We start from the raw sequence: 26,448 nt of genomic DNA on the forward strand, positions 1-26,448 counted from the left end.
GAGGGTCGTTAGTGATTGCAGCTGGTGTGATTGGAGCCACCTGGGCTCAGGGTATTTAACAAACTGCTCCACTAACCTCTGTCTTCCTCCTTGCTTGGCTTGCTCTCTCTTGCCCCCTGCTCCTCCAGGTATGATCCGGTTTAATTTCCACTCAGTCATGTTTACACACACATATTCACGCATCCATGCACCCTACATACACCCTACATTATGACATTTCCACACCTCATTCCTTTTTCTTTGTTTAGAATTAATAGTTTTGTTTTATAATAAAGAACTTTTTGAATTGGCCTATACCGGTTGTTGATGTCCTCTCATTTTTGCCACAGGCTATGAGCCGGCCTGTGACAATACCCAAATCTAACTACCTGTAGCTCAGGCCCTGAAGCAAGGATATGCATTTTCTTGGTACAATTTGAAAGGAAACATTTTGAAGTTCATGGAAATGTGAAAGGAATGTAGGAGAATATAACACATTAGATCTGGTAAAAGATAATGCAAAGAAAAAATATATTTTTTAACCATCTTTGAAATGCAAGAGAAAGGCCATAATGTATTATTCCAGACCAGGTGCAATTTAGATTTTGGCCACTAGATGACAGTGTATGTGCAAAGTTTTAGACTGATCCAATGAACCATTGCATTTCTGTTCAACATGTTGTATCAAGACTGCCCAAATGTGCCTAATTTGTTTATTAATAACTTCATGTTCAAAACTGTGCACTCTCCTCAAATAAAACTGTGCACTCTCCTCAAATAAAACTGTGCACTCTCCTCAGACACCCATGCATACCCCACAAGACATGTCACCAGAAGTCTCTTCACAGTCCCAAAATCCAGAAGACTATTGGTGGTGCACAGTACTAGATAGAGCCATGACTACATGGAACTCCATTCCTCATCAAGTATCTCATGCAAGCAGTAAAATTTGATAAAAAATGAATAATAAATGCACCTCATGGAACAGCGAGGACTGTGAAGAGACACACACCCACATGATTGCATATGCACTGTACACATGGATTTTGTGTTGTAGATATGTGATAGTATTATTCTACCTTTATTTCAACAAGGAACACAGACTGAGACCAAGGTCTCTTTTACTGCTGGGCCCTGCGTTTACATGTTTACACATACAGTTTAGGTACAATGATTAAGAAACTACACAAGATAAACAACGATCGCAGATAACAAACAAATACAGCAACGGATTACATTTACACATAGGTTATTCCCCTAACAGCCCAATAACTTGCATTACCCGAAACAGGTACAAGCAATACAAAAATAAAAATCCTCCAATAAATATTTTAAATGGGCAAGGGGGACAAGAGTCAAGTTTAAGTTTAGTCTGCAGGCTATTCCATAGGCAAGGAGCGTAACAGGAAAAGGCAGCCATACCCAACTGTGGAAATCGCACGGGCCTCAAGTGTAATCCATGCTTGAGACCTGGTTTTAGGAATTCTAATTCTAATATTGATGAGTGATGATAAATAAGAAGGTAGCTAGTTCAGAAGTGCTTTATAGACAAACACGAGAGCATGTTTTCGTCTCACGGACAGCGAAGTCCAACCCACATTTTGATATAAAACACAGTGGTGAGTTCTGTAGCTACCACCCGTAATAAACCTAAGTGCGCAATGATAAGTAGCATCCTGCGATTTAAGTGTTGATGCCGTTGCATGCATGTAAATAATATCCCCGTAATCTATAACAGACATAAAATTAGCTTGCACATTTTGTCTTCTATTTGTTGAGGACAAACATGTCCTGTTTCTATAGAGGAAGCCTAGCTTGACTTTTAGCCGTTTACAAAGTTCGTCAATATGCATTTTAAAAGACAGTTTATCATCCAACCATATCCCTAAGTATGTATATGCAGAGACCTGATTAATTCGAGAACCATCTAAGCTCGTAAGTGCATGATGGTAGAGAGCACGCACTTAATATTTTGTGAAATCTGTTGTGAAATGTATTTTAATGTTGTTAAAATAATGTATCATCATCACTATACAAAAGAAGGCTATAAGAAGGTCAGTTTTTCTCAATCAACCATCCACACTTCAGTCCAGTAGGGGGCGGTAATGCATCACAAGCCATGCCAACCGACACGATTCTCCCCAGAAGAAAAAGGTTCGGAGCATGCGCAGAATGCTTTTCATTTCGTGGCCTAGCCAGAGCGTTCATAGAGATAGTATACCTCAGTGAGCCAGAGAGGTTTCAAACTTTAATTTGCATAGTATTACGCACCTAACAACATAACTAGCTACAAACGTGAAACGACCCTTCAAAAAAAGAAAGAGAAAAAAAAGAAAGGGAAACAGCCAATTCAAAAAAATGGTAAGCAAACAGCATATTTAGCCCGTTTTGTGCCAACACAGCAACAGTTTCCTTTCGTCTTTGCAAGATCATGGCTCGCTAACGTTAGCAAGCTTCAGCAAGAGATTATGGCTACGTATAGTTAATGTTAGTTCATGTAGCTACAGTACTGCTTTGCGTCTTCCTCCGCTTTAAAGAGCGACTGCACCTAAAAACTACCTTTTGTTTTGAAAATGTCCTATGACATAGGCTATGTGCCATCGATATGAGTCAAACATTCATTCTAGTGTCAAAATGGACTAAGTGTAAGTAGTATAATTTTGGTAATAAAGCCAGTCGTTCAAAACGGAGATTTGCGAGATGATAGGAAGCAATGGTATGCAACAGCTGTCTTTGGGTTGGCCAATAGAGGCTGTAACACTGAGCTAGATGCTACATCCAGTAACGGTATAGCATTCGGCTCAGAGTTAAATGCTGCATAGTATCTGTCTCAGATGCCATGTTCAAGACAACTGGGAACTCGGAAAAATACGGGGGCAAATCATAACCTCTGATCTTCAGGTCGGAAAGTAGGAGTTCTAGGATGAGGCCCAAGTTGGATGACCGTTCAAATCGATTTTTCCCTTTCGGAGCTATTTTTTTTTACCACCAAGTTACCAGTTCTGAACGCTAGGGTGTCGGGATTTTTCTGAGCTCGCAGTTGTTTTGAACGCAGCATGAGTTACAACATCTTGCATAACATCCGGCTCAGAGTTAGATCCAGTATCCGTAGGGTGACCACGTTATAAAATAGATAATAGGATGATTTTGCAGGACAGTTAAATTTCCATCTAATTGGCGCCAGATTTTACTGCGAATATTCTAAAACCCGCGTTTACCTACCAGAGATGTTTGCATAAAATGTACTTTTTGCGCATAAAGGGCTGTCCGTGATTTTTTTTAATTTAACCATTATTTAACTAGGCAAGTCAGTTAAAGAACAAATTCTTATTTATAATGAAGGCCTACTAAAAGGCAAATGACCTCCTGCGGGGATAGGGTCTGGGAATAAAAATATATGTAAATAAAAATATAGGACCAAACACACATCACTACGAGAGACAACCCCACATAAAGAGACCTAAGATGACAGAATAGCATGGCAGCAACACATGACAACAACAGGGCAGCAGCACAAAACAGGGTACAAACATTGTTGGGCACAGACAACAGCACAAAGGGCAAGAAGGCAGAGACAACAATACATCACGCAAAGCAGCCACAACTCTCAATAAGAGTGTCCATGATTGAGTCTTTGAATGAAGAGATGGAGATAAAACTGTCCAGTTTGAGTGTTTGTTGCAGCTCGTTCCAGCCGCTAGCTGCAGCGAACTGAAAAGAGGAGCGACCCAGTGATGTGTGTGCTTTGGGGACCTTTTAACAGAATGTGATTGGCAGAACGGGTGTTGTATGTGGATGATGACGGCTGCAGTAGATATCTCAGATAGGGGGGAGTGAGGCCTAAGAGGGTTTTATAAATAAGCATCAACCAGTGGGTCTTGCGACGGGTATACAGAGATGACCAGTTTACAGAGGAGTATAGAGTGCAGTGATGTGTCCTATAAGGAGCATTGGTGGCAAATCTGATGGCCGAATGGTAAAGAACATCTAGCTGCTCGAGAGAACCCTTACCTGCCGATCTATAAATTGTCTCCATAATCTAACATGGGTAGGATGGTCATCTGAATCACAGTTAGTTTGGCAGCTGGGGTGAAAGAGGAGCGATTACGATAGAGGAAACCAAGTCTAGGTTTAACTTTAGCCTGCAGCTTTGATATGTGCTGAGAGAAGGACAGTGTACCGTCTAGCCATACTACCAAGTACTTGTATATGAGGTGACTACCTCAAGCTCTGAACCCTGAGGTAGTAATCACACCTGTGGGGAGAGGGGCATTCTTCTTACCAAACCACATGAACTTTGTTTTGGAGGTGTTCATGATGACGTAGTGTACATAAAATAACTTTTGTGGTTACAATAGAAAATACAAGTTAATGGGTTTTCATTGCATTTTCAACTCTACTGATGGGTTTTGTCACAAAAAATGTTGTGTTATATAGCGAATGCACACACTATGGTCTTGGCACGTTCTGTAGCCAACAGCTCGCAGATACAGTGTGGGTAGGCTACCTACATGATGATATTATTATAGGGCTGGGCAGTATACTGTATTTTACTATATACCGTGCCAATTTTAGCATGTAAATCTTGGTGGTAGGGAAAAAAAGTGGGATGCATGCCAGCAAAGCCACAACACTAAACAATACATGAATTGTATTATAACGGTGATAAATGGTGCCCACAAACAGCCTACATAAAGCTGTCCCAACAGCAGTCCCAACATCTTACAACGGCTACACCTGGCTATCAGCGGAGCCTTGTGTGGCAGCGAAACAGTTAATTCAGCCTCGTTTACTTTTTTTTTAAATATAGCTGATATGGATGACTTGCTTAAACAAATGTGGTTTCTAATGACAATTGAGATGTACAAACTATGGCATAAGGGGACGACAAGTGGATAAGAGGCGATCCGTAATTTCGATTAAGACATTAATGAGCGAGCTAGGATGGACACAGTCAATATAACTATTTGTTTAGCACTTTTGAAATGTACAGCGACAGATTTCAGAACATGGGCCGTTCTTAGTGTTCTCACTGTACACCAAGTCAGAACCCTAGGATAAATAAAGGAGGAATATAAGCAGACAATGAAAGCTCTTACAATATTTGATGATTACATTTCTCTAAAACAGGTTATAGGCTACATGTGCACCACCAAGTCAGAACAGTAGGTGAAATTAAGAGAGGTAAATAGACCAAATTATTAGGGTGAGGCACATGGGCTACTAACATCTTACTACACAACATACACTTATTACTTTCTTAGCTACAGTATACATATCTCCCTGGCATATTACATAATTTATGCAGCAGCATACAATACATTTTGGACTCACCTTGTTGTGCTGTGCTCACTTGAACAGGAAGGTAGCGCGGCGGTCCTCCGTGGGCAAATTTTGCCATCAAAGTCTGGCATTCTCTGGATTTATGGTGCTTTCAAAATAACTGGGAACTCGGGGGGGAAAAAAACAAGGTCGAATCATAATGATCTTCAGGTCGTAGCTCTAGAAAGAGGCCGGATTTACAATTCTGAGTTGGATGACCGTTCAAAACGTATTTTCCCAGTCAGAGCTCGTTCGTTTATTCCCGACTTCCCAGTTGTCTTGAACTCACTAAAGTCAAGTTTTTGCAGTTCCGAGTTAAGTTGTTTTGAGCGCGGCACAAATCATGCTTCATTGACAGCATGGCCAATGTTGAATGTTAATCTTTTTAAACTTGGAAAAGAGACCCTTAATCCCAGATTTGGGACCACACAGCCATTCCACTGAATAGCAGGCTAGTGATTGCTTTGCAATGCTTGCCGTTAACGTTAGCCACTTTCACTGATTCCTTCCAAACTACTCATTGTTGATTTTGCGATTTCCAACTTGTTGTGTAATGTTTACGCCCAATGGCCGATGAGCACCGATACGTTTTGTCTATAATTTCTCGTTATTATTTCTCTTCATATGACGAGGATTAAAAATGATTTTCTAGTAGATTGTCGACTTGATTCATGATGATGACTGCTAGCTAAGATTTTGAAAGTATGATGTCAGTCCAATCAAAGCTACTGTACATATAACGTGATTTGACGTCATTTTATCTGTGGCCAATGACCTTGAGCCGCCTTGGATGGGCACTTCTAATGTCAGCACCCAAGGGGCTAGAATTTTCTAGCTTTACCCATAGACTTGGCGGTGACGTAGTGTCCCTATGAGTGACAGAACACGGTGCAACGCTCCATATTTACTGCTGGCTTGCCCCACCACCACAGAAAGCACTGAGCTAGGCTGAAACACCTGCATTTTTGAGCTGCTTTACTCAAGAAAACAAAAAAGAGACCATGTTTGTATGCGGCTTTATTAACTCATATATACTGCTCAAAAAAATAAAGGGAACACTTAAACAACACAATGTAACTCCAAGTCAATCACACTTCTGTGAAATCAAACTGTCCACTTAGGAAGCAACACTGATTGACAATAAATTTCACATGCTGTTGTGCAAATGGAAAAGACAACAGGTGGAAATGATAGGCAATTAGCAAGACACCCCCAATAAAGGAGTGGTTCTGCAGGTGGTGACCACAGACCATTTCTCAGTTCCTATGCTTCCTGGCTGATGTTTTGGTCACTTTTGAATGCTGGCGGTGCTTTCACTCTAGTGGTAGCATGAGACGGAGTCTACAACCCACACAAGTGGCTCAGGTAGTGCAGCTCATCCAGGATGGCACATCAATGCGAGCTGTGGCAAGAAGGTTTGCTGTGTCTGTCAGCGTAGTGTCCAGAGCATGGAGGCGCTACCAGGAGACGTGGAGGAGGCCGTAGGAGGGCAACAACCCAGCAGCAGGACCTCTACCTCCGCCTTTGTGCAAGGAGGAGCACTGCCAGAGCCCTGCAAAATGACCTCCAGCAGGCCACAAATGTGCATGTGTCTGCTCAAACGGTCAGAAACAGACTCCATGAGGGTGGTATGAGGGCCCGACGTCCACAGGTGGGGGTTGTGCTTACAGCCCAACACCCTGCAGGACGTTTGGCATTTGCCAGAGAACACCAAGATTGGCAAATTCGCCACTGGCGCCCTGTGCTCTTCACAGATGAAAGCAGGTTCACACTGAGCACATGTGACAGACGTGACAGAGTCTGGAGACGCCGTGGAGAACGTTCTGCTGCCTGCAACATCCTCCAACATGACCGGTTTGGCGGTGGGTCAGTCATGGTGTGGGGTGGCATTTCTTTGGGGGGCCGCACAGCCCTCCATGTGCTCGCCAGAGGTAGCCTGACTGCCATTAGGTACCGAGATGAGATCCTCAGACCCCTTGTGAGACCATATGCTGGTGCGGTTGGCCCTGGGTTCCTCCTAATGCAAGACAATGCTAGACCTCATGTGGCTGGAGTGTGTCAGCAGTTCCTGCAAGAGGAAGGCATTGTTGCTATGGACTGGCCCGCCCGTTCCCCAGACCTGAATTCAATTGAGCACATCTGGGACATCATGTCTCGCTCCATCCACCAACGCCACGTTGCACCACAGACTGTCCAGGAGTTGGCGGATGCTTTAGTCCAGGTCTGGGAGGAGATCCCTCAGGAGACCATCCCCCACCTCATCAGGAGCATGCCCAGGCGTTGTAGGGAAGTCATACAGGCACGTGGAGGCCACACACTACTGAGCCTCATTTTGACTTGTTTTAATTACATCAAAGTTGGATCAGCCTGTAGTGTGGTTTTCCACTTTCATTTTGAGTGTGACTCCAAATCCAGACCTCCATGTGTTGATAAATTGGATTTCCATTGATTATTTTTGCGTGATTTTGTTGTTCATTCAACTATGTAAAGAAAAAAATATTTAATAAGATTATTTCATTCAGATCGAGGATGTGTTATTTTAGTGTTCCCTTTATTTTTTTGAGCAGTATATATATATATTGTTTGCAAACTGATATGTGACACGAATCATTACCAAAATAACATGCAAAATAGGCCAGCCCCACCTGCCCTGAATGACTATATACCCGGTATTGATGCATGGATCGGTTTGGGTTTTTACTTTACCTTCTGTAACGGTATTTCAATGTTTGGTTTGTTAAATGTGACATTGAGCTCAGGCAGATGTAATGTCCGTTTTTATAGTTTACTCCGTTTGCTACTTGAGTCGTCTTTCTGCTTCCCAACTCAAGCCCTGCCACTCAAGGAAAGAGCAGTTACTCTACCACGGCGTCACAAGCACTTTCTTGCCCGTCTGCAGTCTGCATGGTCAGATAGATGCAACAAGATGTTGGTGAAAACAATGCTGCTTTCCACAAGTACACTATTCGTTTTTGTATCTAAATGTCTGCTAGTTTGTGACTATTGTTAGCCGCTAATGCTAATCGCTAGTTGTCTGGCTAGCTAGTTTGATAAGTCGGAGCAAACGTGGATGGCTGGTGTAGGCCTAGATAAGCATATTGTTTGCAATGGTATCTTAACTCAGAGAGGAATAAGTGAAACATTAATATGTTAGCTAGCTACATGAGGTAAGAACATAGAATGTAACATCTAATTAGGGTCCCCTGGAAACAATGACCAACACTTGGGTTTTATACCCTGTCAAGAATTCCTCCCCGGCTTACTCATTCGTTGTCATGTCGAACAACAATGAATTCAAGGTGCTGCCCAATATATATTCCAACTATAGAATTAGGATAATAATTATATTTTCATGATTCCAACAGTTCACCGATTAACTAAGCCTATAATATTTTCCCATGTCATGCAGCCCTGCGTGGTACAGTGTGGAAATGATGATAAAAGTGCAAGAAATGCAGACATTTTAGAAAATGCTGAACATTATTTTTGTTTGAAGTTGGATTGAACCGTATAAAACTATCAGAAAGCCCAATTGAAATCACATATGTGTTGCCACCCTTGTCATAAACTACTCAAAGCATATTTTGAACTTGAATTAATCCAGAACATAAAATATCGTCAAAAATGAGAGATATTGTTTTAGCCATATCGCCCAGCCTTAGATTATTATGGACAAAATATATTATCTAAATTTGTCAAATGGCAGCCAAGCATCGATCATCATGTCACCAGAATAAGACCCTCTATTTATTGGAAAGTAGTATCAAGCTCATTAGCTTGCACTTTCACCACCCTGTGAAGTTCATCATAATTTATTTCATCTGTAGCCAAGAAACTGCATGCTTTCCGAGTCGTAGAGGGAGGGCCACACAATACATTTGCGTAACTCCAATTTACTTCGATATGATGGTTTTTATATCAATATTTGATCATAAAAGCGTTTCACATAATTCATTTTACCGACACAAGATCCCACCTTGTCAAGCGTAATTTGATTTGTCGACATTTGGAACGTTTACCACATATTTCCATCAAGCTTTTCGTGACTTTTTTTTATCCGACATGTACTTTACTCGCATGAAAAGTTTGGATGGAAACCTGGTTAGTGAAGCCTACATAAATACAAAATGTTGTCAACGTTCTTCACATTTTACTGCCGAAATGTCCTGACTCTATCTGCATTCCAATCATTTAATCTCAATCAGTTTCATGTAAAGTTGCATTTAGATCTACAATTACTTTTTTGTGAACAAATTAAAGATGATGGTGTTAACTAAGGTTGTGGTGGTCACGACATTTTGTCAGCCGGTGATTGTCATGCAAATAACTGCCGGTCTCAAAGACCGTTAATTAACATAAACGTTTAGCATCTCCTGACCTTTTGGTACATCTACATTTTAAAAAGTCAAATAAATCCATTTAATATGGCCTACACCATCACAATAAATCCATCATTTATTTTAGACAGATCTAAAGGCACAGGATATGAAGAAAATGTAGCCTATTTCAGAAGAACAGAATAGGATATTCAGAGTTGTCCTTTGTTAGGCCCTGATCTGGCTGTGGAGTACACGGGCGATTCTGAGGGGGGAGGGGGGCAGTGCCCCTGTGACAACAATTTTGGACCCCCTTGTGGCCCCCCTAAATGTGGAGTATGAAATTATTTTTACATAACTAATTTTTGCTATCGTTCTTTTTTTACATCCATTATTAGACAGTGGCAACGCGGAACACTAATGATTATGAACATGGTCTTTTGCCTGCTAATGCCTGCAATGCAGTGAAGAAAACCATATGACAACAATAACGTCTAATGTAACTGGCCCCTCTAGCAGTACAACTGGCCCCAGCTTGGCCCCCCAGTTGAAATGGTCTAGAACCGCCACTGGGACTACAGTTAATTTAGCAGACAAGATTTACTTCGAATTCCGTGGCATTATTGTATATTATTTTATAGTATGAAGAACACAATTGAGCATAGCTGAATAAAATAAAAATGATATTTTCTCCAAATTATTTCACAGGGATTGCACACATGCAGCTGTTCTGTGTTGAGCAGTTAAAAAAAAAAAAAGGTCCTATATGATTATAAGTTATGCAACTTTAGTTGTGATACAAACGTTAGGCTATATGCTTTGATTTTTAATACATTCTAAGGTTGCATGATGTGACTAATAATGATTTGAGAAATGTTGCATGAAAGGCATGGGCTCTGCTTTGTTTCTTGCACAGGCTGCACACACTTCACCAGTCTCTCAGTCACAATTTAACAAGCACTTGATAATATTCTCACCCATCAAACAATTTAATTTAGTCTTTATATATAGCCTATAGGTGGAATAATGTTTTATTTAGAATGGCCCACACAAAAAAACCGAGTCCGTAGACTGCATTCGAATAGCGAGTGGATGTTACGCTTGTTTTTAATATGCCAGCATAGGCAGCGCGTCCATAAGGCTAGGGGAATGTAAGCTTTTCCTAAAGTAAATTGAATAAAGTTTCCAAAATTATATAACCTTTAATTAATAGCCTACTCCCGTCTATACAGAAATACAGTAATTTAAAATAGGCTACTAAAGCATGATTTGGCCACAGAGGATCATTTAGCTTATTTTAAGAAAATTTTGTAAAAAGTTGTGTATTCTTTTAAATCTTATTCCCTACAGTTGGAAGGAAAGGCAGCGCATGCAATTTGGGCAGATTTTTGTTGAGTTGCGACTGTCTGTGAAAAGTAGAGGCCAAAGTAGGCATATCGCAATATTTCTAAATACAATTGCAGAAAAACATAGTTATTGCTGTAAAGAGAAGACAACTAAAAGACAGATTAGTCTTTTCATTATCAAAATTCTCAATTTAATTGAGCAAACAACAGTGTAGTCTATCTTATTGGCGCCAGCAGAGCTGGGCTTATAAGAACACGTTTCACTAGGCTAACCGTGAGTTATTTGGCCACTTTAGTTGTCGCTATGATTTGAAAAGGGCATGCTGTTTCTTGCCTTACTGCACATGCTGGGCATCATTACATTTGACAATTATTATTATTTTTAATCCCCTTTTCTCCCCAATTTCGTGGTATCCAATTGGTAGTTAGTCTTGTCTCATCGCTGCAACTCCCGTACGGACTCGGTAGAGGCGAAGGACAAGAGCCGTGCGTCCTCTGAAACACGACCCAGCCAAGCCGCACTGCTTCTTGACACAATGCTCGCTTAACCCAGAAGCCAGCCGCACCAATGTGTAGGAGGAAACACTGTACAACTGGCGACCATGTCAGCGTGCATGCGCCCGGTCCGCCACAGGAGTTGCTAGAGCGCGATGGGACAAGGACATCCCGGCCTGCCAAACCCTCCCCTAACCCGGATGACGCTGGGCCAATTGTGCGCCGCCCCATGGGTCTCCCGGTCGTGGCCGGTTGCGACAGAGCCTGGACTCGAACCAGGATCTTTAGTGGCACAGCTAGCAACTGCGATGCAGTGCCTTAGACCACTGCGCCACTCGGGAGGCCTGCCCATTGGGGAGTAGCAGCGATGAAACGATTGTAATTGGATCGCAATTGGATATCACGAAATTGGGAGAAAAATGGGGTAAAATTTAGTGTCTGATATGAATTCCAGAAACTTGTTAGTCTCAGCCTCTTCCCTGGGTGAAACTATATCTAAGAACCGGTGTTGTACTGTATTACTATGGGGTGGCATAGGTCAACACACGTATCCTTCTACAGCTACATATACAGTGCATATTCAGACCCCTTGACTTTTTCCACATTTTGTTACGTTACAGCCTTATTCTAAAATTGATTTAATAAAAAAAATACTCCTCATTCTACACATACTGCCCCATAATTATAAAGCGAAAACAGGTTTTTAGAAATGTTTGCAAATTTATAAAAAAAAACAGATACCTTATTTACATACAGTTGAAGTCAGAAGTTTACATACACCTTAGCCAAATACATTTAAACTCAGTTTTTCACAATTCCTGACATTTAATCCTAGTAAGAATTCCCTGTCTTAGGTCAGTTAGGATCACCACTTTATTTTAAGAATGTGAAATGTCAGTATAATAGTAGGGAGAATGATTTATTTCAGCTTTTATTTCTGACATCATATTCCCAGTGGGTCAGAAGTTTACGTACACTCAATTAGTATTTGGTAGCATTGCCTTTAAATTGTTTAACTTGGGTCAAACGTTTTGGGTAGCCTTCCACAAGCTTCCCACAATAAGTTCTCCTGACAGAGCTGGTGTAACTGAGTAAGGTTTGTAGGCCTCCTTGCTTGCACACGCTTTTTCAGTTCTGCCCACAAATTGTCTATAGGATTGAGGTCAGGGCTTTGTGATGGCCACTCCAATACCTTGACTTTGTTGTCCTTAAGCCATTTTGCCACAACTTTGGAAGTATGCTTGGGGTCATTGTCCATTTGGAAGACCCATTTGCGACCAAGCTTTAACTTCCTGACTGATGTCTTGAGATGTTGCTTCAATATATCCACATCATTTTCCTACCTCATGATGCCATCTATTTTGTGAAGTGCACCTGTCCCTCCTGCAGCAAAGTACCCCCACAACATGATGCTGCCACCCCCGTGCTTCACGGTTGGGATGGTGTTCCTTCGGCTTGCAAGCTTCCCCCTTTTTCCTCCAAACATGACGATGGTCATTATTGCCAAACAGTTCTATTTTTGTTTCATCAGACCAGAGGACATTTGTCCATGTGCTAACCGTAGTCTGGCTTTTTTATGGCGGTTTTGGAGCAGTGGCTTCTTCCTTGCTGAGCGGCCTTTCAGGTTATGTCGATATAGGACTCGTTTTACTGTGGATATAGATACTTTTGTATCTGTTTCCTCCAACATCTTCACAAGGTCCTTTGCTGTTGTTCTGGGATTGATTTGCACTTTTCGCACCAAAGTACGTTCATCTCTAGGAGACAGAAAGCGTCTCCTTCCTGAGCGGTATGATGACTGCGTGGTCCCATGGTGTTTATACTTGCGTACTATTGTTTGTACAGATGAACGTGGTACCTTCAGGCGTTTGGAAATTGCTCTCAAGGATGAACCAGACTTGTGGTGTACAATTTTTTTGGGCTGATTTCTTTTGATTTTCCCATGATGTCAAGCAAAGAGGCACTGAGTTTGAAGGTAGGCCTTGAAATACACCCACACCTACACCTCCAATTGACTTAAATGATGTCAATTAGCCTATCAGAAGCTTCTAAAGCCATGTAATCATTTTCTGGAATTTCCAAGCTGTTTAAAACTTCTTATGGCTCAAATCCCGTTAACGGGATCAATTTGACAACATCTGGTGAAATGGCAGAGCGCCAAATACAAAAACAAATATTACAAATATTTAACTTTCATACATTCACAAGTGCAATACACCAAATTAAAGCTGAACTTCTTGTTAATCTAGCCACCGTGTCAGATTTCAAAAAGGCTTTACGGCGAAAGCAAACCATGCTATTATCTGAGGATAGCACCCCATCAAACAAACAAAGACAATCATATTTCATCCCGCCAGGCGTGACACAAAAGTAAGAAATAACAATTTAATTCATGCCTTTCCTTTGAAGAACTTCTTCTGTTGGCACTCCAATATGTCCCATAAACATCACAAATGGTCCTTTTGTTCCTTTGTTATATCTCCAAAATGTAAATTTATTTGGCGTGCTTGATTAAAAAAAACACCGGTTCCAACTCACGCAACATGACTACAAAATATCTTATAAGTTACCTTTAATCTTGATCCAAACATTTCAAACAACTTTCCTAATACAACTTCAGGTGTTTTTTAACGTAAGTAATCGATAAAATTTAAGACAGGATAAACTGTGTTCAATACCGGAGGAAAACAAAGAAAGCGCGTTCCAGGTCGCGCGCATCAAAACATTAGAGCCCTAGGCTGGACCCTCGTTCTGGACAGCCGTACTTCTTAATTTCTCTAAAGAAAAACATCAACCAATTTATAAAGACTGTTTACATCTAGTGGAAGCTATAGGAACTGCAAGCATATTTCTATTAAAACGGGCTTACCATAGAAAACCAATGGAAAACAGATTGACCTCAAAAAAAGAATCCCTGGGTGGATTGTGCTCGGGGTTTCGCCTGCCAAATCAGTTCTGTTATACTCACAGACATTATTCAAACAGTTTTAGAAGCTTTAGAGTGTTTTCTATCCAAATCTACCAATTGTATGCATATCCTAGCTTCTGGGCCTGAGTAGCATGCAGTTTACTTTGGGCACACTTTTCATCCGGACGTGAAAATAGCGCCCCCAAGCCTAGAGAAGTTAAAACCACAGTCAACTTAGTGTATGTAAACTTCTGACTCACTGGAATTGTGATACAGTGCATTATAAGTGAAATAATCTGTCTGTAAACAATTGTTGGAAAAATTACTTGTCATGCACAAATTAGATGTCCTAACCGACTGGCCAAAACTATAGTTTGTTAACAAGAAATTTGTGGAGTGGTTGAAAAACGAGTTTTAATGACTCCACCCTAAGTGTATGTAAACTTCTGACTTCAACTCTTAAGTATTCAAACCCTTTACTATGAGACTCGAAATTGAGCTCAGGTGCGTCCTGTTTCCATTGATCGTCCTTGATGTTTCTTCAACTTGAATGGAGTCCACCTGTGGTAAATTCAATTGAATGGACATGATTTGGAAAGGCACACACCTGTCTATATAAGGTCCCACGGTTGACAGTGCATGTCAGAGCAAAAACCAAGCCATGAGGTCAAAGGAATTGTCCGTAGAGCTCCGAGACAGGATTGTGTCGGCATAGATCTAGGGAAGGGCACCAACACATTTCTGCATTATTGAAGGTCTTCAAGAACACAGTGGACTCAATCATTCTTAAATGGAAGAAGTTTGGAACCACCTAGACTCTTCCTAGGGCTGGACGCCTGGCCAAACTGAGCAATCGGGGAGAAGGGTCTTGGTCAAGGAGGAATGGGAGAAACTCCCCAAATACAGGTGTGCCAAGCTAGCATCATACCCAAGAAGACTCGAGGCTGTAAACGCTCCCAAAGGTGCTTCAACAAAGTTCTGAGTAAAGAGTCTGAATACTTTTGTAAATGTGATATGTAAGTTTTATTTTTAATACATTTGAAAAATGTCTAAACCTGTTTTAGCTTTGTCATTATGGGGTATTGTGTGTAGATTGAGGGGGGGGGGGAAATATTTTATACATTTTCGAATAAGGCTGTAACGTAACAAAATGCGGAAAAAGTCAAGGGGTCTGAATGCTTTCCGAATGCATTGTACAGTCGTGGCCAAAAGTTTTGTGATTGTCACAAATATAAATTTTCACTAAGTCTGCTGCCTCAGTGTCTTTAGATATTTTTGTCAGACGTTACTATGGAATACTGAAGTATAATTACAAGCATTTCATAAGTGTCAAAGGCTTTTATTGACAATTATATGAAGTTGATGCAAAGTGTTGCCCCTTCTTTTTCAAGACCTCTGCAATCCGCCCTAGCATGCTGTCAATTAACTTCTGGGCCACATCCTGACTGATGGCAGCCCATTCTTGCATAATCAATGCATGGAGTTTGTCAGAATTTGTGGGTTTTTGTTTGTCCACCCGCCTCTTGAGGATTGACCACAACTTCTCAATGGTCTGGGGAGTTTCCTGGCCATGGACCCAAAATATCGATATTTTGTTCCCCGAGCCACTTAGTTATCACTTTTGCCTTATGGCAAGGTGCTCCATCATGCTGGGAAAATGCATTGTTCGTCACCAAACTGTACCTGGATGGTTGGGAGAAGTTGCTCTCGGAGGATGTGTTGGTACCATTCTTTATTCATGGCTGTGTTCTTAGGCAAACTTGTGAGTGAGCCCACTCCCTTGGCTGAGAAGCAACCCCACACATGAATGGTCTCAGGATGCTTTACTGTTGGCATGACACCTTGTCTTCTCCGGACAAGCTTTTTTCCGGATGCCCCAAGCAATCGGAAAGGGGATTCATCAGAGAAAATGACTTTAACCCAGTCCTCAGCAGTCCAATCCCTGTACCTTTTGCAGAATATAAGTCTGTCCCTGATGTTTTTCCTGGAGAGAAGTGTCTTCTTTGCTGCCCTTTTTGACACCAGGCCATCCTCAAAGTCTTTGCCTCACTGTGCGTGCAAATGCACTCACACCTGCCTGCTGCCATTCCTGAGCAAGCTCTGTACTGGTGTTGCCCCGATACCGCAGCTGAATCAACGGTCCTGGCGCTTGCTGGACTTTCTTGGGCGCCCTGAAGCCTTCTTCATAACAATTGAACTGCTCTCCTTGAAGTTCTTGATGATCCGATAAATGGTTGATTTAGGTGCAATCTTACTGGCAGCAATATCCTTGCCTGTGAAGCCCTTTTTGTGCAAAGCAATGATGACGGCACGTGTTTCCTTGCAGGTAACCATGGTTGACAGAGGAAGAACAATGATTCCAGGCACCACCCTCCTTTTGAAGCTTCCAGTCTGTTATTCGAACTCAATCAGCATGACAGAGTGATCTCCAGCCTTGTCCTCGTCAACACTCACACCTGTGTCAACGAGAAAATCACTGACATGATGTCAGCTGGTCCTTTTGTTGCAGGGCTGAAATGCAGTGGAAATGTTTTTTGGGATTCAGTTCATTTGCATGGCAAAGAGGGACTTTGCAATTCATCTGATCACTCTTCATAACATTCTGGAGTATATGCAAATTTCCATCATACAAACTGAGGCAGCAGACTTTGTGAAAATTAATATTTGTGTCATTCTCAAAACCTTTGGCTACGACTGTATACCGTAGCTAATACAAAGCACCGGCAGCAATGTTTCAACTAACCTTTACTTGACAATACTTTCTTTGTTCCCGATTCAGAAGTAGCTTGTCTCTTTATAAATGTCTGAACAGTTTCAAGTGGAACTCCAAAATACTGAAAATTAAAAAAAAATATTAAATCCACTTTTTGTACAGAGTGAGAAATGCCTCTTGCATGTGTGTAGCTCTTTGTTTGGGTCACATGGCTGCGTTGCTTAGAACTGATAGTTCCTGCAAATATGTTGGGAAGTGCGAGATGCCAACCAGCTAAAATGGTGAGGGAACTCCTCATGAATATTAACTTTTTATTGGAGTTCCACCTGCAACTAGAAACAAGCGTTTCCGAATTGATAACGAAGAAAGTAATACCAAGTAAAAATTGGTCTACAATTTGCTGTTTACCCTTAACACTAGCAGCATGTCAACGGCTATCCACAACCTGTAACAGCTTATGTTGGACTACTTCATATGATTTATTAGCTAGCTAACGTTAGGTTGCTAGTAGTGATGCACCGATATCCAATATTTTCCTTGCCATAAAAAACGATACCGATATTTACAATTTTAGCGGCCTTTTAAGCATTCTAGTACAGTTAAATGGTTAACACACACACGGACGCAGCGGTCTAAGGCACTGCATCTCAGTGCAAGAGTCGTCACTACAGTCCCTGGTTCAAATCCAGACTGTATCACATCCGTCCGTGATTGGGAGTCCCATAGTGCAGCGCACAATTGGCCCAGCGTCGTCCGGGCCGTCATTGTAAATAAGAATTTGTTCTTAACTGACTTGCCTAGTTAAAGGTTACACACACCACACTGACTAAAAAGTTATTTTGTTGGCATTTACGTATGTCCCCATTACCAGTAAAACATAATCAAAACCTATTTCTTTCATTTCCTTGCTGTGCCGTTTCGTTGTTCATTTCTTCAGTCATTTCATTCTCAACCAGGATTTCTATGGAACGCCGTTTGGGTCTTTCCGTGTCATAAAACGATACACGTCAAATTAGCTAGCTAACTATATAGCTAGGTGTCATCTAAAATAACCCTCATTTATAAGACAGTTCTTATTTGATTAACTTCATCGGGGTAGGCGGCAGTATTTTGACGTCTGGATGAAAAGCGTGCCCGTAGTAAACTGCCTGCTACTCAGGCCCAGAAGGTAGGATGTGCATATTATTAGTAGATTTGGATAGAAAAAACACTGAAGTTTCTAAAACTGTTTGAATGATGTCTGTGAGTATAACAGAACTCATATGGCAGGCAAAAACCTGAGAAAAAAATCCGACCAGGAAGTGGGAAATCTGAGGTTTGTAGTTTTTCAAGTGATTGCCTATCCAGTATACATTGTCTGTGGGGTCATTTTGCACTTCCTAAGGCTTCCACTAGATGTCAACAGTCTTCATGCTTCTACTGTGAATGGGGAGAGAATAAGAGCCATTGGAATCAGATGACTGAGAAAATGACATGAGCTCAGACAGGCGCGCGCCCGTGAGAGTTAGGTGTGTTCCTTTTCATTTCTGAAGACAATGGAATTGTCTGGTTGTAATATTATCAAAGATTTATTATAAAAACATCCTAAAGATTGATGCTATACATCGTTTGACATGTTTCTACGAACTGTAATGTAACTTTTTTTTGACTTTTCGTCTGAACTTACTGCGCGAGCACAGTGCATTTGGAATGCTGGATTGAACGCGCGAACAAAAAGGAGGTATTTCGATGTAAATATGGACTTTATCGAAACAAAACAAACATTTATTGTGGAACTGGGATTCCTGGGAGTGCATTCCGATGAAGATCATCAAAGGTAAGTGAATATTTATAATGTTATTTCTGTCTTTTGTTGGCTCTGCAATATGGCGGGTTTCTGTATTGGTTGTGGTTGTTACTGAGCACTCTACTCAGATTATTGCAAAGTGTGCTTTTGCCGTAAAACTTTTTTGAAATCTGACACAGCGGTTGCATTAAGGAGAAGTGTATCTATAATTCTTTGAATAACAGTTGTATATTTTATCAACGTTTATGATGAGTATTTCTGTAAATTGATGTGCTCATTCACCGGAGGTTTTGGGAGGCAAAACATTTCTGAACATTACACGCCAATGTAAAATGGGGTTTTTGGATATAAATATGAACTTTATTGAGCAAAACATACATGTATTGTGTAACATGAAGTCCTATGAGTGCCATCTGATGAAGATCATCAAAGGTTATTGATTCATTTTAGCTGTATTTCTGGTTTTTGTGACGCCTCTCCTTGCTTGGAAAATGGCTGTGGTTTTTCTTGTCTAGGTGCTGTCCTAACATAATCTAATGCTATGGTTTAGCCGTAAAGCCTTTTTGAAATCGGACAGTGTGGCAGGATTAACGAGAAGATTATCTTTAAATTGGTGTATAATACTTGTATGTGTAAGAAATTTGAATTATGAGATTTTTGTTTTGAATTTGGCGCTCTGCTATTTCACTGGCTGTTGGCGAGGTGGGACGCTACCATCCCACATACCCTAGAGAAGTTAATGGTGGTCGGACCCATCTATGTGAAGCCAACCACAATAAGGATTAGCCACAATAGTGGACTTTGCAGTTAGCCTTTAAAATAAAAATATGGCATTCTATTTGTATTCATTTGCATTACTGTCAATTACATACTTTTATTTTGAAGGTAAACCACAAATTCCACTATTGTGCCTAATCCTTATTGTGGCTTAGTAAGCTAATACTCACAAGGATTCCTAAATCATTGCTAAGAATAATGAAAATGACCTCAGGTTCTACTGGTTCTATTGTTTCAGACTGGTTGTATTGATGCTAGCTAGGTACCAAGCTAAAGCTAGCTACCCCAGAAGTTGCGGTCGAACAAATGATGCTTTATTACCAACGCAGTATTGTAAACACATCGTTCGTGGCCGGTGTTTGCAGACTTTTTTTGTACAGCCTTGACAGTGCTACTGTATCTTTTTTCACACGCAAAGACCCAAACGGTGTTCCATAGTATGTATGTCGTGAAGCTAATAGCAGTGACGCTATTACTGTGTAACTCCAGTAGGGCAACATCTGAAAAATAGCGCACTTGGTAGTGTGTACTGGTGCTTGACCAGTCGGCGATTGCCAACATCAATCACGACAGAGAACGGTTGATTGTCAAGGGCAATGAATTCCGTTATCTTGGCTTTAATGGATTTCGCCTTTGAGTTGTCTCGCTGAAATTGTGTTACTCTTTCAAATGACTGCTCGATCCACACAGCAGACATTGTGGGCTAGTTTAGGAATGCTGTGTTGCACATATACCGTAAAATTTTACTTGCCGTTATTACGTCACGTACCTACGTTATATAGGTATGCACGTCAGCTTTGACATCGGTTTTGCACATCGGGATGTTAAACTGCACATCGGGATGTTAAACTAGACATCGGCCGACACCGATGTTGGCATTTTTAGCTAATATCGGCCGATTCCGATATGTTCACCGATATATCGTGCATCCCTAGTTGCTAGCTAAACTTTGCCTTTGCAACCATGAAAAACACTTAAAATGACTAAGTTACACATAATACATGTTTTTGTTTTATATTGAACTGTCCCACTTGCTACTATACCTTTTCATAAATCTAGTGTGTGTTGTATACAAATATTGAACTTGACCCACCTACATTATATCTGTTGTCATTATTCTAGGATTGTGAGGACAGTGCCAGCATGTCTCTTCCCCACCACCCTGATCCCGAACGTACAGAGTCACTGGGTCCTGATTGTAACGGTGGAACTCTTGCATTGTTGCTGGAAGACTGCATTAATCTGCTGGGGCCAAATGCAGAGTCTATGAAACTGGAGGAGGTAGCGTAGTAGGCCTACATTACCAAATGATGTAGTTTGTCAGTGTTTATTAATCCATTCGACACCACCTACATTCTGTTTATGTTGTGTTTATTTTAGGATTGTGAGGACATTTCCAGCCTGTCTCTTCCCCACCAACATGAGCCCAATATCCCCCTCAAGTGGGTAACAGTACTGCTGGAAGACTGCAGGAAATCACTGAGTCCTGGGTGTAACAGTGGAGCTCAGTGGACACTACTGCCTCTCAAGAGAGTTAGAGTACAGGTGGAGGACTGCAGGAAGAAGCTGGGGCCAAATGCACAATCTATACAAGTTGAGGTTGTTGATAGCAGAGGATCAACTTATCCAGGTATTTGATCAAATTTGCAAACCCTTATTATGCATTTGGTTAGATTTGACTTGTGTTGATGAACTTGATGCTGACTCTCTTCTCTGTGTAGCCCAAGACCCTCTCCCTCACACAGGTGTAAAGCCCCACCAACATGGAGAGCTTGGAGAGAATTCATCTGCATCAACCGAACATAGAGAGATCTCTGCTCCAGGAGAGCTTGGCGAGAACTCATCTGCAACAGATCTTAAACTAAAGGATGCCGACAAAACAAAAAGACCTCACCACTGCTCTCAGTGTGGTAAGAGTTTCAAAACATCAAATGATCTAAAAGTACATCAGAGAATTCACACTGGAGAGAAGCCTTACCACTGCCCTTATTGTGGGAAGGATTTTGCTCAGCTTGGTTATTTTAATGTGCACCTGCGACAGCACACTGGAGAAAAGCCTTACCAATGCTCTGAATGTGATCAATGTTTTTCACGTCCTGACAGTTTTAAATTACACCAAAAAGTTCACATGAAAAATCATGCTGAAAAGAAGCCTTACTACTGTTCTGACTGTGGAAAGAATTTCTCTCAGGTGAGTTACTTTAAGATACACCAACGAATTCACACTGGAGAAAAACCCTTCCACTGCTCTGGCTGCGAGAAGCGCTTTACTACATCAGCTGAATTGAAATTGCATGAGCGGGTACATTCAGGAGTTAAACCTCACCCCTGTGCTGACTGTGGGAAGAGTTTTTCTGTACTTTCTCGATTACGAAGACATCAACTTACACATACTGGAGAAAAACCTTTCTCCTGTCAACAGTGTGGAAAAGGTTTCCCTGAGAAATTTAGTTTACAAACACACCAGCAAATACACATAGGAGAGAAGGCTTTTAACTGCTCTGACTGTGGGAAGAGTTTTACCTTAAAACGTTACTTAACAATTCATCAAAGATCACACACTGGACAGAAACCGTACAAATGCTCTGTCTGTGGGAAGGAATTTGCACGAGGCAGCAACTTCATAGCACACCAGCGAGTACATACTGGAGAGAAGCCATACTCCTGCTCCTTTTGTGAGAAACGATGCTATACATCAACTGATCTAAAAATTCATCAGAGAATGCACACAGGAGAGAAACCATTCCCTTGCCCTGATTGTGAAAAACGCTTCAGTGCAAAAGTTCAACTAACAGCTCATCAGAGAGTGCACACAGGCGAGTTGCCTTACTCATGCAGTGAATGTGGGAGGGGCTACCCACACCTGCAAAGTTTGAAGTACCACCGGGAAAAACAACACAAATTGAAAATCTCACCACTGAAGAAGAAGACTAAGAAGAGCACAATGAAATAACATGATGTGCTGCATTTCTCATTGTCAATCCGAGCAAGATATTGTTGAGTCAGTTGATACTGGAAAGGGGCTTTGTATCACAGTTAACAGTGTGAACTGAGAAGTTCAACATTAGGATCCCCTTCATACACCAGAGAACACACACTGGAGAAAACCCTTGAAAGGTGTCATTATGTGTTAATCTATTCTTTGCTATTTAGGTGGCAGTGTACGACACGGGGCCAGTTTCCCAGAAACTAGTCCCGGATTAAGCTATTTCAACAGAGATTCTCCCATTGCGCAAGAGGTGTGTGAAGATGCTTAGGAATAATTTGTGCACTGATTACAGACCAGTCATGTATAGCAGCAGGCTGCCCACTCAATCAGTAATATATTGATCTTTGCTATGTACAGCCCTGCCTCATGTAAGCAGTTACTAACAAGATTTTCCTCAATCTGCGTATAGGATAAGATGGTTTCTTCCTGTGTTTGAAGCATTCAATGAAAAGAACACCTTCCCTACAATCAAAGGTAGGGGAGGTTTGATAATGCTGTGGGGTTGCTTTGCTACCTCTGGTATTGGGTCCCTTGAGCGTGCGCAAGGCATCATGAAATCAGCAGGTTTACAGGTGTTTTTGGAGTCCAATGTTAAACCCAGTGTCCAAAAATGTGGCCTCCATTGAAGGTTGTGGGTGTTCCAGCAGTACAACGACCCCAAAAAAACAAAGCACCCAGGAATGGTTCAAGAAGAGAGACTGTTCTGGAGTGGCCAGCGAATATTCCTGATCTGAATCACAACCAAAACCTATGGCGAGAGTTGAAACAGAGGTTGCTGCAGGTTACCCCTCAAACATTGAAGAATTAGAGCACTTTGCTACTGAAAAGTGGGCCAAACATCCAGTTGAAAGGTGCAGCAAGCTCATTGATGGTTATAATAAGTGTTTGTCTGCAGTTAACTTTGCCAAAGGATGTGCAACCAAGTAGCTCCAGGGTGTCCATGCCATTTGTCTTTTATTTTCTCAATTAAAATTGTAAATCTAAGTTTACAACAAAATTGGTTCTGCAATGTTGAAAATCCAGTCAGCTGTGGCCAAAAGAAGGGAGTTATTTGAAGGCCCAGTGCAGTCAGAAAAGTGATTTATGTGTTTTATATATGTTTCCACACTGAGGTTGGAATAATACTGAAATTGTGAAAATGATAATGCCCTTTTAGCGTAAGAGCTGTTTGAAAAGACTGCCTGAAATTTCAACCTGTTTTAATGGGATGGAGTTCTGGCCTCTGGTGACATCACCTGGCAGTAAATGAGTTAATAGACCAATAAGAAAGAGTTGCAAACCTCTCTGCCAATAACAGCTAGTTTTCAGTTTTACACTCCCCACAAAGACCACACCCAGACAGTCCTAGCAAAATTCTTGCTTGAGAAACGGGTCTTTGCTACAAAGCTATTTTTGTTTGTTTTTCATTTAAAATGGTCATAAATAATCACGGTAAGGTACTTAATTGCTATCTAGAAATGTGATATTGAGATAAAAACGGCTGCATTGGACCTTAAAGAAAAGTGCAAGGATGCCAATATATTTGTCCGAAACTGTGCTGTACAATATTCAAATCCTGCTGTATGTGCCCTCTTGACTCGTGAAAATGTTAGTTATTTTGCTGCTTACTCTGCTTCCCCCCCATGGGACAAATGTCAACAAGGGCCCTTGGAATCATTTTAAATATTGTTCAGTGCTTCTCATGTCTGGCTTGTCATTACTGGGATCTTGTTTTAAATGATTTAACTAAAAATGAAGTTTAGTTACTAATACTGAATGTGTGTTTGGATGAACTGACAGACCTTTGTGTTTAATGTACTATATTCTAGATGTAAATAAAATATTTCCACAAGTATACAACACTTAACATCTTGTCTTTTGATTTCAGTTAGATTTGTATGTATTAGCTAGATAAAGGTAGTGATATAAATCTGCCTTAGACCTAAATTCAATCATTTCCACTAGTAGCATCACCTTGCTGTATGATTGCCTATGTGGGAGTTTCACCATGTTGCTTTAATCTTTTTAATCCCTTCAGATTTACACAAGTAGGACAGGGTCAGTTAAGTATTGGAATCCTCCCTTGTCAACGGGTTTTGAATATATTGTATTCCATAATGCAAGCAACATTCATGTAGTGTAATTGGTGTGTGTAAATTGTTTTAGTGTGTACAGTGACTTCAATGTATCTAGATTGTGTTGGACTACCAGAAATAGTTGTTTCATTGTATAGATCAGACTACCAGAAATAGTTGTTTCATTGTATAGATCAGACTACCAGAAATAGCTGTTTCAACCCAGATGACATCTGAGGTTAAATATTTTATTTATTTCAGTGAAAACAATAAGAGATTAACCAATTGCAATCTAATCAAAGTATTTTTATACAAATTGATAAAACACATGTTCACTTTTTAATAAAAAAAAGTAATTTGTATTTTACTCAGTCACTACAGTGCCTGCTCCAGAGTCAAATGGCGGCGAGCTTTACACCACTCCAGCCGACACTTGGCATTGCACATGGTGGTCTTAGGATTGTGTGCGGCTGCTCGGCCATGGAAACCCATTTCATGAAGCTCCCGACAAACAGTTATTGTGCTGACGTTGCTTCCAGAGGCAGTTTGGAACTCAGTAGTGAGTGTTGCAACCGAGGACAGACGATTTTACATGCCAGGCACTTCAGCGGTCCCATTTTGTGAGCTGTGTGGCCTACCACTTAGCGGCTGGAGAAGTTGTTGCTCCTAGACGCTTCCACTTCACAAATACATATGCAGTCTCCGCTAAAGAGGGAATATTGCCTTTAAATTTCAATCACGCTGTAAAACTGAACTTCTGTGATGCGGATTGAATAGAACCCTACATTTAGCTCAATATGCAAACTACAGATCAATTGTGTTATTGAATACAGGCATAATTGGCCTTGCTCATCAATGCCTCATACTATACTGAACAAAAATATAAATGAAAGATTTTACTGTGTTACAGTTCAGATGAGGAAATCAGTCATTTGAAGTAAATAAATTGGGCCCTAATCTATGGATTTCACATGACTGAGATTTATTTACATTTTTTATTTAACCTTTATTTAACTAGGCAAGTCAGTTAAGAATGATGGCCTACACCGGCCAAACCCGGACGATACTGGGCCAATTGTGTGCCGCCCTATGGGACTCCCAATCACGTGAGGCACTCTGTTCACAATGTTGACATCAACAAACCGCTCGCCCACACAACGCTATACATGTGGTCTGCGGTTGTGAGGCCGGTTGGACATACTACCAAAGTCTCTAAAACGACTTTGGAGGTGGCTTCTGGTAGAGAAATTAACATTAAATTATCTGGCAACAACTCTGGTGGACATTCCTGCAGTCAGCATGCCAATTTCATGCTCCCTCAAATTGAGATGTCTGTGGCATTGTGTTGTGTGACAAAACTGCACATTTTAGTGTGGCCTTTTACTGTCCCCAGCACAAGGTGCACCTGTGTAATGATCATGCTGTTTAATCAGATTCTTGATATGCCACACCTTTCAGGTGTGTCATAACGAGAACCGCACACTAACAGGGATGTAAACAAATTTTAGCTAAACATTTTAGAGAAATAAGCTTTTTGTGCATATGGAACATTTCTGGGATATTTTATTTCAGCTCATTAAACATGGGCCCAACACTTCACATTGCATTTATATTTTTGTTCAGTGTAGATGAACAGAGAAATAGCGCAAAAGTCATAAAAGAAACAGGACCATGTCCGCCAGCCATGTCCATTGTTTGTATTTAAGGGCCGGACCATCTTTTATTGGGGTGGGCTGGAACAAAAAAATAAATAGGGCCTATTT

The 26,448-nt window shown here is 41.1% G+C and overlaps 1 protein-coding gene across 6 annotated transcripts; it reads left to right on the forward strand.

Annotated features, from left to right (window-relative positions):
* Nucleotides 1–2,137: 2,137 nt before the first annotated feature.
* On the forward strand, nucleotides 2,138–24,472 carry LOC106610749 (uncharacterized). 6 transcript variants are annotated; one of them, XM_014210282.3, is made up of 7 exons: nucleotides 2,138–2,340; nucleotides 20,765–20,923; nucleotides 21,023–21,272; nucleotides 21,364–21,552; nucleotides 22,796–22,881; nucleotides 23,041–23,105; nucleotides 23,260–24,472. In XM_014210282.3, exons 1-6 carry the CDS (start codon nucleotides 2,338–2,340, stop codon nucleotides 23,065–23,067), a joined length of 714 nt encoding a protein of 237 aa, XP_014065757.2. In that variant the 5' UTR covers nucleotides 2,138–2,337; the 3' UTR covers nucleotides 23,068–23,105; nucleotides 23,260–24,472. The 6 variants fall into 6 exon arrangements, 3 of the variants coding, with proteins under 3 accessions (XP_014065757.2, XP_014065756.2, XP_014065755.2); XR_006770927.2 differs by having other exon boundaries at nucleotides 21,364–22,881; XM_014210281.3 differs by having other exon boundaries at nucleotides 23,041–24,472.
* Nucleotides 24,473–26,448: the final 1,976 nt, after the last annotated feature.

Source organism: Salmo salar, chromosome 09, assembly GCF_965601325.2.
Source record: "Salmo salar chromosome 09, fSalSal1, whole genome shotgun sequence".
Lineage (NCBI taxonomy): Eukaryota > Metazoa > Chordata > Actinopteri > Salmoniformes > Salmonidae > Salmo > Salmo salar.